We start from the raw sequence: 16,064 nt of genomic DNA on the forward strand, positions 1-16,064 counted from the left end.
ACATTCCCGCCATCATCGCGCAGTGTTGCGAGGCGTCGTGTGCGGGGTCCACTGTCAACAACATACGTACTGGGGAGCAGGTGAATGCCGGCAAAACAGTCTTTCTATCCTCGGAGGACCTACGAAAACGATATTGTGATTTGAAAGTTTCAAGGCGAGCGCATATCATCGACAGGTAAGGAGCTGCGACGATGAAACAACACCGCGACACTGTTTTCATCACCATATTACAATCAGCCAAATTAGCCTGTTAGCTAGCTCCCGCTAGCCTGCTAGCCGACATGCTAACGTCGGCCTCCTCCATCCATTCAGCGTCTGTAGATGAGAGGGGACGGCATCCCAGACGTTCAGCTTGGCCGTGGTGTCAACCCGGATGGCTTTTCGTGACTGTGATGGTTTTGCACATGTTGTGACTGTTCGTCTTGTCGGAATAACGCTAAGAAGCGAGGAGCGGTGGTGTTTAATGTGTCGTGCACCCTCGCCTGTCTTAGCTGCTGCGATACAGATTGGGCTAGTTTGATGGCTAATGCAAAACCAGGCTTCATTGGCTCCTAATGGAAACCGCTAGCCAGCTAACAGTAGTGGCGTGAGTTTTTTTTTTACCACTTTGCCGAGAATTACTCCCTGTTTTCTGCGAGTGTGTCGTCTGTTGTGGTGCAGCACGACGTGTAAAACGTGTCGGGGCTGCTCAGTTGTGATGCTGCGCTGCTCGGTGCTCATTGGGAGTTTGTTGTGACTTTCAACAAGCGCTCAGTAGTGAAGCGTTTGCTAGCTTCACTGCGTTTCACGTTGAGTTACATAAACTAAGCAAAGTCAAAGTGTTTTCTGATTTTTAAGTTGCAGTATCGGCGGTGATGAGTTATTTTAAGTCATTTACAGCTGATCTCTCCACGGTGCAGTGGCATTAATGATGGTTATTTTGGTGGCACTGACATTTACAATCTTCACCATGTAGACTTAGACATTGAGTGTGTGGGTTTTAAATGCCACACCGTGGTTGTACTAACAGCTGATTTTAATTTCCCTCCTTGTTTAGGATTTGTCTGATCACAGGTCCCCAGCCTCCAAAGTGCACCAACTGGATAGTAAGCCATGGCAACCATAGTGCCCAAACTCTCCAGCGGTGGCGCTGTTAAGATCCGCTTCACCGGCATGGACCAGGGTACCACCAAGTGGAGAGAGGGAACTTTTGAGATCCTGGAAAAGGACAACAAAGTCAACCTCTGTCTCAGATTCAACTGTGGTGGAGCTGCCAAAACTTTCCAGGTACGGTTCACTTTGTTTCTATTTATACAATAAGGGCTCAAATCCTAAAGTATGTTGGGTTTTGTCACTGACACTCAAATTGTTGGAGACATTTTGTATGAGCAGTCTTTAGTGTTTCTCCCCTCCATTATTTTAATGTCAAAAACCCTGGGGAAAGCTGATGGATAACTCATTTTCTTGCGTGTGAGTGGAAAGCTTAAGAAACAGCAAACAGAGTCCAGCTCATGGGGTACCAGGCTATTGTGCATGCCAGCTCATTAATGTTATTAGTAACACATGTGCTTTTCCTATTATTGCTTCCTATTATAACTCAAATGTCTGTACAGCTGTAATCAAAAGAATATTGCAACGCCTGCCAACCGCCTGCTGTTGCACGGTTCCTGCTCTGTCTCAGGTAATTTATTGGCTAACAGTCCTTTGAATCAAATGACTGGCTGGCTCGAGTCTAGTGTATTGTTTATAAAGCTAGTAAATGTTTGAGCATCTTGAGCAGGAGCCAGTCACAAAATTACAGTACACAGTCAGACCTTCTGAATGAGCTGTAGGTGTCATATTTGCTAAAGAACAGGGCACCCGAATGCAACCAAAAACCAACATGTTTGCTCACAAGCTCATGGGTTGTGTCTAAGGACTGTAACAAAATATTCATGTTTATTTTACCATATTTTAGTGTAAATATGAGCATCTGGATGATACTAAGCAAATAGTCTAACTGTGGAGAGGTGGATTCTGCTGCTGCAGGAGTGACTTGAAATCTTTCTGTTGACATTCTGACAACCGCCACCTTCTGCAAGGGGCAAGCTGCAAAGTTTTTCATGCCACCTTTTAAGTCTTTAGAGCATGCAGGAGTGAGACGGATGGTGAATAATTTCAAATGGCGCATAAAATGTAATTGCGCTGATGTGGGTTCAAGTCTCGGATCAGGATCAGGTCCGGACATGAGTTGGATCCGTTTTAACATGATGCTCTCGGGCAAATTTTCCTCTGCTTGTTCTGTCATAAACAAATAAAACTGTATTTGATTGAATATTGAATTAATAACGTTACTTGCAGTATGCATTTATGGTTATGTATAGAGAAAAAAAACATATTGTATTATCTTGCAGCTGAACCAGAACTTGAAGTCTATCAGCCAGACTATAAACCGGATCCAACTGATTTTGAAGGACAGCAGTGCCATCACTCTGGATAAGATGCCCCCGACTCTGATCCAGAGGACTAAAGAATACCTGGAGAAGCTGAAGCAGGCAAAGACAAGTACGGGTAATTACAGCACTGCTTGTTCTAAAAACTCCCAAAACTTTGTTGATTCACGGCACATTTAAGTGGATGAGGATAACCAAAGCAACACAAGCAAGTCTTCATTGTAATGTTGAGTTACATTTTAACTGTATTTTGGTTTATCCACTCATGTTTTTGCAGAATATAAAGTTATTATTTTTGGTTACAGCTATGCTTCAGCAACATTTCTCGAGGTAATGTTAAATTGGTAAAGTTTGTGACAGAATTTCTCAGGCTTTATGTGCAGCAAACATTGATACATTTAAGACATACGTGTCTTAAATTCCAGCCGATATATTTTGATGTTGAGTAGTGTTGTGTTTTGGTTACGTTTCTTAATGTGTTTGGTTCATTTCAAGTGAAAATGGCTAGTGAATTTCAAGTCAAATACATCTTTGCTGTACTACTTTTTCTCTGCTCATTTAAGAAATTAATTTTTCTATTAATTTAATTTGATATTATTTCTGGTTTCATGATCTGTGGCCCCTTGTTCTTCATTGATTCAACCAAATACTGTATCCATCTACTGAGACCTTGTTTGGAAATTTTACATAAAGCAGCAACTTTAGTTTGCTACATAGACAGAGCAGATGGTCGGACTGAGCCAGACACCGTCCTACTACAAGACACATGAGCCACAGACTTAGAAAAACAGCTCAGGTTAGCTTTCCTGCTATAGTCTCCTTCTTATCTAACTCACAAACAGGAACATACGCTTTGTCCTGAACCTTAGTTTGCTGAATGAGCGACAAAAATAAACATTCACAGAGGAAAAGTTCATTGCTAATGTCAGTTTGCTTGCTCGATGGCTAATTGGCTGTTGAGCTGTAAATGTCACTTGGGTCTGATTAGATGCTGCGTGGTCCTTACTCTTCAACACCACTAACATTATGCTGTCTGCCCATGACATGTAGGCTACAGTGCTAGTTTGTTGTCAGTCCCTCCAGTCGCCAAAGAGGAAAACTATTTTTCTGAGTAGACCTTTTTTCTTCCTTAATAATTAAAAACTATTAACAGTCTGTTTTCAAGCAACATGTTGACATTATTTTTGTCACTACAAAAAGGGACGACTTAATGTGACTTCAGTTGGACTTTATCATAGCCTCAGATAAAGAATGGCAGAATTAGAAAATATAAATCCTGTTGCACCTGTTCCCTCTACACTCGATACCACTGATGGAATATGTAACTAGGTACATTTACTCAAGCACTGTACTTAAGTACAATTTTGAGGTGCTTCTACTTTACTTGAGTATTTCCATTTTCTGATACTTTACACTTCCACTCCACTACATTTTGGAGTCAAATGTTGTACTTTTTTAATAATAATTGACTGATAATTGGCCATGCTGATAATCATTTGACCCATAATATACCATATATACATGGATGTAAATATATGTAGGATTTACTTTTACTTTTGATGCTTAAGTTCATTTTTGCAAGAAAATTACTTTTGATACTGAAGTACATTTAATATCAGATACTTTGAGACTTTTAGGTACTATTCATATGAGTGACTTTAACTTCTACCAAAGTAATATTTTAACACGAAATCTTTACTTTCACTCAAGTATGACTTTTGGGTACTTAATACACTGCTTGTACTGTATGGTTGCTTTTATTTTGATACAGAACACGACATGGTCTAAAGATCACCGTGCATTGAACCTCTCAGCAGATCTGTCACAAATTTGTCAAAACAGGCCTTTGATTTTCTGACTTTAAATTGAATAAATAATGATACAACTGGACCTCATGCTTATCACAATTTCCCTGAATCCTAAGGCTTGGTTTTAACATCCTGCATAATTTAATATTACTCCCGTCCCACCCACACAGTACAATGAACAACCTGTCAGAATGAAATGAGCATATGGGGCTAATGTCACTTGTGATGTTTTGTGAGAAGGGGATTCATAACATCTTTTCAGTCACATACTTTGTCCTGACTTCCTATTCTTCTTCTTTCTAATTTCGCAGTTTTAAAATCATCCCATGGAAGTGCAAACTTCAGTGTGCTTGGGAACCGCTCTGTGAAAAATGAGACCAGTCCATCAGGGGAGAGACAGGTGAGCAAGTACACAGATTTTTTTTACATGAAAATATTAAGACGAAGCTTACACTTACATTTGACTCAAATATCCAGACTCCTAACATCTTCCAGACAACACCGAGGCGGCAGAGTGCGGAAGGTCGGGAGGACACGACACCGAGGAAGCCTCTGGGCAGCCCGAGTAGAGCTGCCTCCACTCCCACTCGCACTGGACTCTCTGAGAATAGGTAGGACTGAAATTCATGTTGCTGGTGCTATGTGAACGATCTTGTGTTCTCTTTGTAAAAACAAACCAACAAAAAAATACAAAAATGCAAAAAACCAGTGACTGTTCAGCTTTCTCAAAGTGAAAGTCCATAGTGTGTGGAGGCAGTCTGGCAAGATAAGTTTAAAAATCCTTTATTCGTGAATGGATACGCCTTCTGCAAAAATTCTTTGTTCTTTGTTTATACTGACAAAAATAGCAAGTCCTTGTAACTTTGTCACACCTGTCTTTCTTAGGTGTTAGATTTTTGTCTTTCAGTTTAAGGCTTGTGATGTGAATTTTTCTGTCTCTGTTCTTCAGGAGCGAGAAGAGAAAAAGACTCCTTAACTCCGAAAGTGACCTAACTGAGGACTACCCCAAGGAAAATGACTCTTCAAGGTAAAAGGCGTACACGCCTCACTTCCCAGACTAAACTGTAGTGGTCTGGATACACACGAAATAACCTGACTTCTGTTGCCTTTTGTTCGACTATAAGTATTGGGAAGATACCAGAATGTTGATATATGCTGTTATGTAAGTAGTATCATTTATATGTGTGATGGCCCTGAGATCAATAATCAAAGTGCAATCAATGTTTAAATTCTCTTAATTCTGCTACAGTCAGATAACATGACAAAAATATGTATTTACATTTTCTCAGCAACAACAAAGCCACTTCAGATCCATCCAGGAAGTTTCCATTGAGCTGTAAAGATAAGATGAAGCAGGGAGAGGAGAACAGGAGCTCGGGTAAACTTCTACATCCTAAGCTCAACAATACCATCTGTATACCTCTGGTTATGTGTTCAGATGCTTAGTAGAGTTCATCCTGCATGTTAAAATGTATAAATGTACGGTTTTAGAACACTTTTGAGACAATAGATAGAAACATAAACCCGCATACTTTCTTCCCCTTACCTTCAGCTCCACTGGCCTCAACTCCCCTTCAGCCAACGTCATTCTACGGCAGCCGATCTGTGACTAAAGACTACAGCCAGAGTCACTCTTTCCTGGACAGGTGAGTTTCTTTTAGTGGTGCAGAGTTAAATGCAAATGGGTCAGCACACATCTGTAGGGCTGCAACTAACAGATACTTTTTTTATTATAGATTTTTCTGTGAACTGTTTTCACGATTAATCGATTAATAATTTAGTCTATAAAAAAAAGACAAATGCTCTTCACAATATCCCAGATTGCTTCTTTTGTCCAACCAACAGTCCAAATCCAAAAAGAGTTTTCATTTATATACATACATACACAAACATTTATCATAAACTTCAAATAATAGTTGTAAATTCTGACATTTATGAAGCTGGAACCAGCAAATATTTGACATTTTTACTTGAAACAATCAATTAATTATCAAAATAGTGAGCAATGAATCCCTTTTTCGGTCGACTGTTTGATTAATCATTGCAGCTCTACTCATCTTTGTCTCCATATGAAGATACTTGAGCAATACAGTGAAACATACTTTTGGTGTCACATTATTGCACGTCTACTTTATGATCTACGATTTTGGCTTTGAATTACAGAAGAGATTAGTAGTTTTCAAGATTGAATTTTAAACGCACTTAAATCTAGTTGTGAAGTTAAAGAATGTAATTACGGTGAGAGCAGTGATTTGACATTTGTATAATCTGTACTAGGCCATCCAGTACAGCACAGAGCACCTCAGTCAAGAGAAGCCTCATGCTGCCTAATCACTCCACTCCCTTCAAGAAGGTCCGTCCCTCTCTGGACTACAGTGGCTGGAACAAGCAGCGGCCCTCCACTCTGGCCCAGCCTCAGCCGCCACTGCAAGGGTAAGAATAAGCCACTAAATCTGAAGACAGACTGGATTGCATTTATATTGAATGTTGTGAACCCAAATGAAATACAAGGGAAATCAGAAAGATCTGTTTCAGCGAGAAAAACAAAGGTTTCCAAGAGGCAGTTTTGCTTTTCTAATTTCACACAAACATTTGTAACATTGTGAAAGTCACGTCTGTATAACTCCTGGAAAAGAGATGTTCTGTTACCAAATTCAAGGTCTTATATGACTCTTCCTCCTTCTTTTTCCTTAAACCATTCATTTTGTATCTTTCAGATTTTCTAACCTTGGCAACACTTGCTACATGAATGCCATCCTGCAGTCCCTGTTCAGCCTCCCCTCCTTCTCCAATGACATGCTGAAGCAGGGCATCTCGTGGAAGAAAGTGCCCATCAATGCACTGCTCAGGTACCACGTCAGGCTCTGTACACAGGGCTAGATTTAAAGACTTTCTTGTTCAAGGGGTTCATTGTGCTTTGCTAATAAACCCCTTTTTCAAATTCCGCTTAAAAGCACTTGTTGAAAAGCTGCAAAGAGAAATGTTTTAAAGCATTTTAAATAACTCTGTGATATCTTGACTGCCTGCAGGCGTTTTGCTCACCTTATGGCAAAGAAGGATGTGGGCTGTCCAGAGACAAAAAAGGACCTCTTGAGGAAAGTGAAGAGTGCAATCTCCTCCACAGCCGAGCGTTTCTCTGGAAACATGCAGAATGTAAGTTCTCCCTATAGAATCAACAGTTCAGTTTCAGGTAATGGTACCTGAAAAGTACCTTATTCAGATTTTGTTCATTTGTTACAGATGGATGTCATGCCATAAACTGTTTGTAAAGTATTTGTTTGTGAAGCCCTTACCTGCTTTAGCTCAGATATGTTTAAATTGTCACCTATCTGCACATAACACTCCTCATATTCAATAATTGTGCAAACAAACCGTAAAAGTCCATGCGTGTCACAATGTTTACCAGGATGCTCACGAGTTCCTGAGTCAGTGCTTGGACCAGTTAAAGGATGATGTGGAGGAAATGAACAAGAGCCTGACGAATGAAGCTGCAGCATCCTCGTCATCCTCTGTGGTGGGTGAGAACGGCCAGGAAGCAACGTCGTCTGCAACCAAGACAGAGCCTGGTGAAGAGGTGGACACCTCCCGCATCTACACCTGCCCCGTGGCGGTCAACATGGAGTTTGAGGTGCAGCACACTATCATCTGCAAAGGGTGAGGCCTTTTTCCTGCTGGATCCGCTGAGTTTATCCTTGCAGTGTGTCTTTTGTAATGCCAAAGCTGTTAGTTGCTCTGGGGGAAATAAATTGTGTGCTAAACCTTTATTTTGCTCTGCAGCTGTGGCGAGGTGGTGACTAAGCGAGAGCAGTTCAATGACTTGTCCATCGACCTACCACGCAGAAAGAAAACGCTCCCACTTCGCTCTATTCAGGATTCCCTGGATCTCTTCTTCAGGGTGAGTCTTTTCATAGAATTGATTCTATGAATGATTAATCTTTAACCACTTTCCCAGCTGGTTATATTTCTTTTAAAAGTAACTAAAGGTGTCCTACACGAAACAACCAGGACTCTGCTAGATATATTATTACATATTCCAAAAGTTAATAAGTAACTTTTTCCTTTTGCAGATGGAGGAAATTGAGTACTCGTGTGAAAAGTGCAACGGGAAAGCAGCAACTGTTATGCATAAATTCAGCAAACTGCCCAGGTATGTCTACATAGAAAACTTAGAGTTGGAGAGACAATGTCACAACTAATCGATTAAATTAAATTGACAGATTAATCCAAAATGAAAATAATTGTTAGTTGCAGCCCCTGAGAGGGAAATGCACCATGAGAAGATGTCATGCTCATCATCAAATACTTGAAATTGTACATACTTTTCGAGTTGAGCAGAAGTTCACTGCATTTCAAAGATGTTAAGTAGCCGTTCAGCCACAATTAGAATCCTAGCTGTTACTTTCTGTAATCATCTGTTGGTCATAAGAATAAAAGAATGTCTTGATAAACAGAGGGTAATTATTTATTGATTTCTCCCTGCAGAGTCCTCATCCTTCACCTGAAACGGTACAGCTTTAACGCTCAGCTGTCTCTGAACAGCAAGCTGGGCCAGCAGGTGGTGATCCCCCGATACCTGACCCTGCTGTCCCACTGCACCGAATCCACACGGCCCCCTGTTAGTCTCGGCTGGAGCTCCCAAGCCTCCATGTAAGACTTCCTAAACATTCTCAAATAAAACGTGTGAAAATTAACTTTGAACATTTCACAGTCTGGGTAATTACAACCTGAGCGATTGATTGAGTCAGTTGGGTTTAAGTGAAAGCTTTGCAATTAATCTGGATACATTAGATCTGGTCTCACTGGCTGAGAGAGGATGGTTAATGAACCAACAGCAACAATTAGGACTCTAAATGTTTTCTTTGTTGCTCTCAAAGGTCCAGAACACTTAAAACATCACAGTTGGTCAACTCCTCCACAGCACCTCTCCGGTAAGTACTGCAAGACTTTTAAATTATAAACAGAAAAAAGAAGGAAATGGTTAATTTAAACTGGACACAACAAGCTCTAAAGCACAATTCTGTTGTCAGCGTCCTTGATAAAAGTGTGTGTCACATATTGCTTGACTAAATAGGACTTAAAGTGTTTGCAGACTTGGCTTTCTAGCTTTTCATTGTAAATCTAATCCCTGAACTGTGTCTGTGTAGAAGGATTGGAGGGAAAGTGGCCAACTCCACCTGCACCTCAATCCTTGTGGACTCTGACTGTGAAGAAGAAACTAACAGAAAGGTGAGCGCGAGCCGCAAGCGACGCCTCAGCAGCTGTCTGCCTGATGACGACGACCGACCAGAAGAGGTGAGTTTTCTGACGGACCTGAACAATTAAAATGTAGCCTCCTTTTCTCGTCTCTGTTGCTGTTTTGACACTGTTTTTTATGCGTTTCAGCGGAGAGCAGTAATAGATTCAGCGGATTTTGGTGGCATAAATGATGACGAAATGTTGGAGGCCGTGCTGGAGATGAGTCGGCAAGAGGCCGGGCTGTCGGCTCCTCCCCCCATGGAGGATGAGCCGACCAGCAGCCCTGACACAGGCTTTGGAGACACAGATGCCCATGACCTGGCCTATCACACAGATTTGCTGGAAACAGACACCAAGCAGCCTGCAGGTAGTCCAACATCATAATGTTTTATTGGAGTTCACCTCACTAGTATTTACATATTTGTTAATTGATGTGTTTATTTGTTGATCTTGTGTAGATGTTCTGGATTCCCTGGACTTAACCATGGATGAGAACAAGGAGAATCAGACTCCAGAGGGTGTGCAGCAGCAGGGAGAACTGGACTGGGTCCAACAGTACAGTCTGGATCAGGAGAGGGAAGAACAGGAGCTACAGCAGGCTCTGGCCCAGAGCCTCCAGGAGCATGTAAGATTAAAGACCACGTGACTTCTGCAGGGCTTTTCCTTAAGAATGGAACGATGGTGCTGTATCTACATACTGTATTGTTGCACTGGAATGCTGAAGAACAGTTGCGTGTATCAAATATGTAGACAACTTCAAGACGCCTAACACCCAGCAGTGACAGCCTGAGTGAAAATGCAGTGTTGAAAATTTGCACACTAAATCTCAGTAATGTATTTACCTTTCCTCCACTTCACCCCATGTAGGAGGCCCAAGAGATGAGAGAGGATGATGATCTGAAGAGGGCCACGGAGCTCAGTTTGCAAGGTAAGAACCAAGTTTGTTGAGTAGCTGGATAACTGGCCCTGATAATCACATGTTGAGCATCTTTTGGCAATAGTCAGCTGATGGCTGTTTGAGCATGTTAAAGAAGTGGGGGAGGCACAACACCATCACTTATCTCACAAATTCACTGCAGGTTCTTCTAATTTTTCAAATTGTCGTCAAACAAAAGAGCCCACACTGACAACACAAAGTTCAGGGCAAAACCTTTGAGCGCCAGTTGCAATTTCTATCAGACATAAAATCAATAAACTGTGGAATCACTGTGCTGCAGTAATACCTGACCAGTATCAATGTCTGCTCGTCACCCAACAGAGTTTAACAACTCTCTGCCCGAGCTGCTGTGTTCAGATGATGATTCTGGAAACGAAGACGTGCTGGACATGGAGTACACTGAAGCAGAGGCTGAGAACCTGAAGAGGAACGCTGAGGTACTCAACATCCTGCAGTTACACAACTAGTGTAGTCTGATAATCTTGGTCAATTCCACTATAAACTAAAAAGAAGCAACTATTGTGCGCTACAAATACAATGAAGTAAAAGAAGTCTGCCTCAACTTTTTTACTAAACATTTCTAGCTGTTGTAATGATAATGAGTATACATTAAACAACACTGAACCACTTTGATTCATAGTAACCTTTTAAACGTTGTAATCCACAGAGCGGAGACTTGGCCAACTCTTTTAGACTCATCAGTGTCGTCAGTCACATCGGGAGCAGCTCCTCCTCTGGTGAGCTCACACTTGTTTGTTAGGAGTTGATTTACATCCACTCTTTTGCATAAAAGAGTGGATGCCTGCACATAAAACCTGAGCACAGTGCTTGTATGCAAGGAAGACAGAAGTATTTCAATGTTTGGTTTCAGTGATGATGTTGGAGTGTAACACAGTAACTTGACATGTTGTGTCTATTGCCTGACCTGATATTTACACCAGGGTACAACTTATCCTCAGTAGTCTGAGTTTTACAAAATGTCTCTGTAAAGCCTTCGTCAACAATACATCAAACACCAGAGAAGAAATAGTCATTTCTTGATGAACTATTATTTACTTTCCACTCAAGGCCATTACATCAGCGACGTGTACGACATGAAGAAGCAGTCGTGGCTGACCTACAATGACCTGGACGTGTCGCGCACACAGGAAGCAGCCGTCCAGCGAGATCGTGACCGCAGTGGTTACATCTTCTTCTACATGCACAAGTGAGTGAGGAGAATAACTGGATACCGTCTTCAATTAGTCTTTGTTATCATAATGAAACAGCTGGATCCTGACCAGCCTCTTTGATGAAACATGTCTGGGTTTTCCTGTTAGGTACAGAAACGGCCCTGAGGCTCTATTTGTTTTTCATGTTGTCAGAATTTTTGAGCACTTGCGTGAATGCTTCTGTAATGAAAAATATTTTATGATTTCAGTGAGAAGTTCCTGTTGGAGGGCATTACATGATGGTCTGTAAGACTCCTGTCTATGTTGTGTGTCTTTAGGGATGTGTTCGAGCAGCTGTCTGAAATGGAGAGATCTGGAGCCAGCGCCACTTCAGAGGCAGGGAGGAACGTCCTGCAGCCGCTCTGAGTGCTACATCTTTGGACACATCCACAGCTGAACCCTGCTAGATGGAGTTCTCCTCAGAACAGCCTTGAGTACTACTGATTGCCGTCCTTTTTTTGGTCGTCTTCAGGCACTTCTTTTCCTCTACAACTGACTAAATGGCCTGCTAAACTAGCACCTGTGAATGCCAACGCAGGTGCTAAACTGTCTAGACTCTTGAAATACCAGAAATGCAGTTAAAATGTTCAGTGGATCAAAGTTTGCCTCCATGTTTTTGGGGCTGGAGTTTTTCTTTGCTATGATTTTATCAAACAACTGTTTTTGTTTTTTTTTCTTCTTTGTTTGTTTCTTGATACACTTCTTTAAACTTTAATGCCGTTCATTCAGACTTTCACTTAAGAGCAACTATCGCACCAGATGCTGCTGGTGCTTCATGGATTGTATGTTCTGCAGACCCTTTATTTCCCATATAAAACTAAATAAAGATATATTCTATGTTGGAGTATAAGCTATAATAGAGTTAGAGGGTTGTTGTATTTAGCGGGTACATTTGGTGCAATATTTATGTTCTGGCACAAACTGGCCAAATCAAATCAGCTTTCTATCACTGAGTGTGTATGTGTGTGTGTGTGTGTGTGTATGTTTGCCCACTTGCTTTCTGTGCTTGATTTATGGCCTGATTTGTGCGTGTGTGTGTGTGGGGTTGTCTCCATATTATAGATTTGAGAAAAATCCGTAAGCTTAATAACAACACAGCCTGTTTTTACTGAGCTTTTCTCAGTAAAGCCCACTTTATTATTTTGGAGTTTTTGACCTTGTGCCTCCCGAGAAAACTTTTTATAAATATGTAAAAAAGCTTTACTTTGACAGTTGCACAACCTTGTTGTTTTTGGATATGTTTGTCAACAATGTGTAAGTCAGATTTTCATTATAAAAAGCCAAGATTTTCTATTTATTGCAGCATAGGGGTTGATTTTATCTTAATTAACCCATTAAGATACGCCACGGCAAATAGAAGTCATTACAACTAGATCACCAGGGAAGCTAGCTATAGCGTAATGTCTCTTATTTCACCATCTGTAAGGCCAGTATACAGTACTTAACACTTTAGACCTCTGCTAATGCTGTTCCACTAGTTCCTATCAGGCGTGCTTGCTTATAGAACGGGAAAAGAGGAAGTATTTTGTTATTCTAGAAACTGGTTGTACAGGTCTTGTTTGTTACACTGTAAAAAATAAAAAGAAGTCACATTTCAGTACACCACATTTAACGAGTAACATTGAAACATGTTGTCTGCTGGACATAATCAGACCATGCAACACATGAAAATCTACATAACATAGCATTAAAGAAAGATCAGTACGGACTGAATATATTCTTGATACCCAGTCCTTTATAGTTGGGTTTTTAGGAGGAGACTCCAGGAGGTACAGTATTGTTACACCAATTTGTTCTTGTATTTTCTGTCTGCCTTGAATTTCTGAAACATTGCGCTTTCCTGAACATCCTGTCCCAGATGCAGTGTAAAGAGGGTGAAATGTATTTGTGAAGTAAAAATGAACAGCTTTTTCTACCCTTCATACACGACTGACTCTTCCTAAAGCAGATTTTAATAAAATATTACAGTGAAAGTGCACAGACTTTTTTTATTTGTTGTTTAAAACTCTAACAAACACTGACATCCAGTGTTTGAAAAAGGAAATCCACAATCAAACAGCTGCACATTGTGATCGTGGAGAAGACACCGACAGCATCCAGTGTACATTTATTCATGAATGCAGGAATTAATAAAATAATGTTTTATTCAAACAGCAGTTCAACTGGTTACAGGCCCGTGAACAACAAAATCAAGCACCATAGTGCATGTAGTGCAAGTGTGAAGCTAAAGGTGATGTCACTGTCACCTGTCCTGAGTACATCTCTTCATCAGCGGCTCCAGATGTCTTCCTGTAAGTCTGTTGTACTCACTGAGGATGTATTTTTCCCTCTGCAGCATCTGGAAACAAGTTTAAAACAAACATTTTTTAACATCATCCCCTGTGATGATTTACAGTAGAGCTGCGATGATGAAATGTAAACTATTCGATGACTTGATTTTTTTCAAAGAAAAGGTATTATTTGACAGTTTATAGAGCAAACAACTAACCGAGAAAATAAAAGACAATGAAGATAATGATTACTGGCAGCTCTACTTTATGGTGTGACAAAACCGCACAGTCAAATTCAAATTGTGGGTCATAAGGTACAAATGTACTTTCAATAGAACCCAAAAAGCATCGAAACAAACCATAAAAGGAAAATCACCATCTAAACAATTATACGAGCAGACTTTGCTATGTGAACGTGCGTTGGGATGTCTATGCTTGAGAGATAAAATTATGTATTTCAGAATTGGATGGGAATAAAAGGTAACAGTTGTTTTCTCCAGGTGGTTTGCACCTTTTTTTTTTCAGCGAACAGGCCTCTTTACCGAAACTTCAAAGAAACATACTCTCTCAACTCCCACCGGTGTTATCTCGTCATGCTTTTTTGTTGAACAGCTCCCATTACTTTGGATCACCCACAGACCTGCTATGAACATTTTCTACCCTAACTACTTATTTAAATACCAAGGAATAAGTGACTTCTTTGGATTATCAAGAGTAACGGAGACTGTTCCATACACCTTAACTGAATTCGGGTTCGTGTTTTACTTTGTCATTAGGTTGAAATGACTCTTTGAATGTGTTGTGAAACATGAAATCTTCATACAAACCTCGGTCCACTCTTCCTCTGTCTCATGTCTGTAGCCCAACAGGTGACAGATACCGTGTGCAGTGACGGCCTGAAACATGGAGCAAAAGAGGAACAATTAACCGGAGCCCAACCAATATATCGGTTTGCCTATTTTACGAACATCAGTATTCATGTGTGTGTTGTAACTGTGAGATTATCATGCAGAAAAAGATGCTCGAGTAGTTTATTATTGAATTCCAAGTGAAGTTTCAGTGGACTGATGACATTTTAGGCAAGAAAGTGTGTTGCTAAACTCTAAAATATCCTGCCTCCTTTACAAATCTTTGTCACAAGTGTTTGATATCCACATTTAAGGCAGCACTGCAAAAATGTGTGTATATTGGCCAATATAGCCCGTTGATATCAAGCTTTTTACTCCCACATATCGGTTAATATCTACAAATATAGTGAAAATGTCTCTGTAAATCTGAACAAATGTCAAAATGTCTACTCACAGTGAGGGCCCCGTGCAGGTCTAATGAGTCCTCCTGACACTGCTTCATCACAAACTCTACCCCCAAGAAAATGTCCCCCAGGTTCAGCTCATCTCTGTAGAGGGGGCATGGCAGCTTACCGGGTCTCAGGTCCTAAAACACACACAAGTGTCATTTCAATTATGACTATTTAAAGAAGTAAAGAAGATAAAAATGAATAGAGAGTTCTTGGTGACCTCCTCCAGTGTTTATGGAGGCAGGTGGCTGGCATGCAGTCATATTTACCTCGTAGAATGGAAACGAGAGGACGTCCGTAGGCACATTTTTCTTCCTGTATATGCTGTTAATCTGCTGGATCCTGTGGTTGTCCACGCAGATGATGCCCAGGTCAAATTTCTGGACGCCCAGGATGTGTCTGAGCGTGTCAACATCCCTGCGCAGCCTGGCGCGGCGGAGAGGCACCACCTTTTGGAGGTTCCGCAGTACTACTCCCATTGTGAAAACCGGCGAAAAAAGAGAAAAGGGCTTTTTAAAAAATCTTGAGACATAGGTGAAAGTCAAAACTAACCCACTGTCGACGACGGGGCCGGTACAGTTTCTCTGTGGCGGTGAATTTTACGACAACGATTGGTCAGTTTTCCGTTGGTCGTGAGTGACGTTCAGCCATTCCGGGCAGGGCCGAATACAAGGTGACGCGTCCCGGCAAGTATCAGCACAATAGTTCCCCCGAAACCGACTATTAAAGCTTCCTCATGGTTGTGTTGATATGACAATATAATTGAGAAAACTAAAACATATTATGTCGTTTATGGAAAGTGGTCGCTCGCCTGTTTAACGGCCATTCAAGCGATTAAAAAAAAGGTCGCGGCGTTAGCAACCGCGGAACGAACTTTAGCATCGAGGGGGGGACC

At 41.1% G+C, this 16,064-nt stretch overlaps 2 protein-coding genes across 5 annotated transcripts; one reads left to right on the forward strand and one right to left on the reverse strand.

Moving 5' to 3' along the window:
- Positions 1–21: 21 nt before the first annotated feature.
- Positions 22–13,578, forward strand: usp37 (ubiquitin specific peptidase 37). 4 transcript variants are annotated; one of them, XM_073473253.1, is made up of 24 exons: positions 22–175; positions 1,037–1,266; positions 2,373–2,529; positions 4,531–4,619; positions 4,697–4,830; positions 5,169–5,246; positions 5,509–5,597; positions 5,772–5,865; positions 6,497–6,652; positions 6,937–7,068; positions 7,249–7,372; positions 7,626–7,873; positions 7,997–8,114; positions 8,287–8,366; positions 8,702–8,866; positions 9,094–9,147; positions 9,364–9,511; positions 9,602–9,821; positions 9,913–10,079; positions 10,322–10,382; positions 10,713–10,828; positions 11,059–11,128; positions 11,460–11,598; positions 11,881–13,578. In XM_073473253.1, exons 2-24 carry the CDS (start codon positions 1,093–1,095, stop codon positions 11,966–11,968), a joined length of 2,901 nt encoding a protein of 966 aa, XP_073329354.1. In that variant the 5' UTR covers positions 22–175; positions 1,037–1,092; the 3' UTR covers positions 11,969–13,578. The 4 variants fall into 4 exon arrangements, with proteins under 4 accessions (XP_073329354.1, XP_073329356.1, XP_073329355.1 ...); XM_073473255.1 differs by having other exon boundaries at positions 28–175; positions 4,715–4,830; XM_073473254.1 differs by having other exon boundaries at positions 28–175; positions 2,373–2,523.
- Positions 13,571–16,044, reverse strand: LOC141002094 (endoribonuclease YbeY-like). The gene is made up of 4 exons (XM_073473257.1): positions 15,439–16,044; positions 15,175–15,306; positions 14,700–14,768; positions 13,571–13,940 (listed from the first exon to the last, which is right to left on the reverse strand). The coding sequence occupies exons 1-4, from the start codon at positions 15,646–15,648 to the stop codon at positions 13,845–13,847; spliced, it is 507 nt and encodes a 168-aa protein (XP_073329358.1). The 5' UTR covers positions 15,649–16,044; the 3' UTR covers positions 13,571–13,844.
- Between the last annotated feature and the right edge of the window lie 20 nt (positions 16,045–16,064).

Source organism: Pagrus major, chromosome 9 (genome assembly GCF_040436345.1).
Source record: "Pagrus major chromosome 9, Pma_NU_1.0".
In the NCBI taxonomy this organism is placed as follows: domain Eukaryota; kingdom Metazoa; phylum Chordata; class Actinopteri; order Spariformes; family Sparidae; genus Pagrus; species Pagrus major.

What these genes read in the sequence shown, in the direction of transcription:
- usp37 (XM_073473253.1), top strand. Translation starts at nt 1,093, where the DNA reads ATGGCAACCATAGTGCCCAAACTCTCCAGCGGTGGCGCTGTTAAGATC. An exon ending in GCAGGCAAAGACAAGTACGG is followed by an intron (nt 2,530 to 4,530) that starts GTAATTACAGCA and finishes CTAATTTCGCAG; the next exon opens with TTTTAAAATCATCCCATGGA. An exon ending in CCCTGGATCTCTTCTTCAGG is followed by an intron (nt 8,115 to 8,286) that starts GTGAGTCTTTTC and finishes TTCCTTTTGCAG; the next exon opens with ATGGAGGAAATTGAGTACTC.
- LOC141002094 (XM_073473257.1), bottom strand. Translation starts at nt 15,648, where the DNA reads ATGGGAGTAGTACTGCGGAACCTCCAAAAGGTGGTGCCTCTCCGCCGC. An exon ending in TCTCGTTTCCATTCTACGAG is followed by an intron (nt 15,307 to 15,438) that starts GTAAATATGACT and finishes TGTGTGTTTTAG; the next exon opens with GACCTGAGACCCGGTAAGCT. An exon ending in ACCTGCACGGGGCCCTCACT is followed by an intron (nt 14,769 to 15,174) that starts GTGAGTAGACAT and finishes TCCATGTTTCAG; the next exon opens with GCCGTCACTGCACACGGTAT.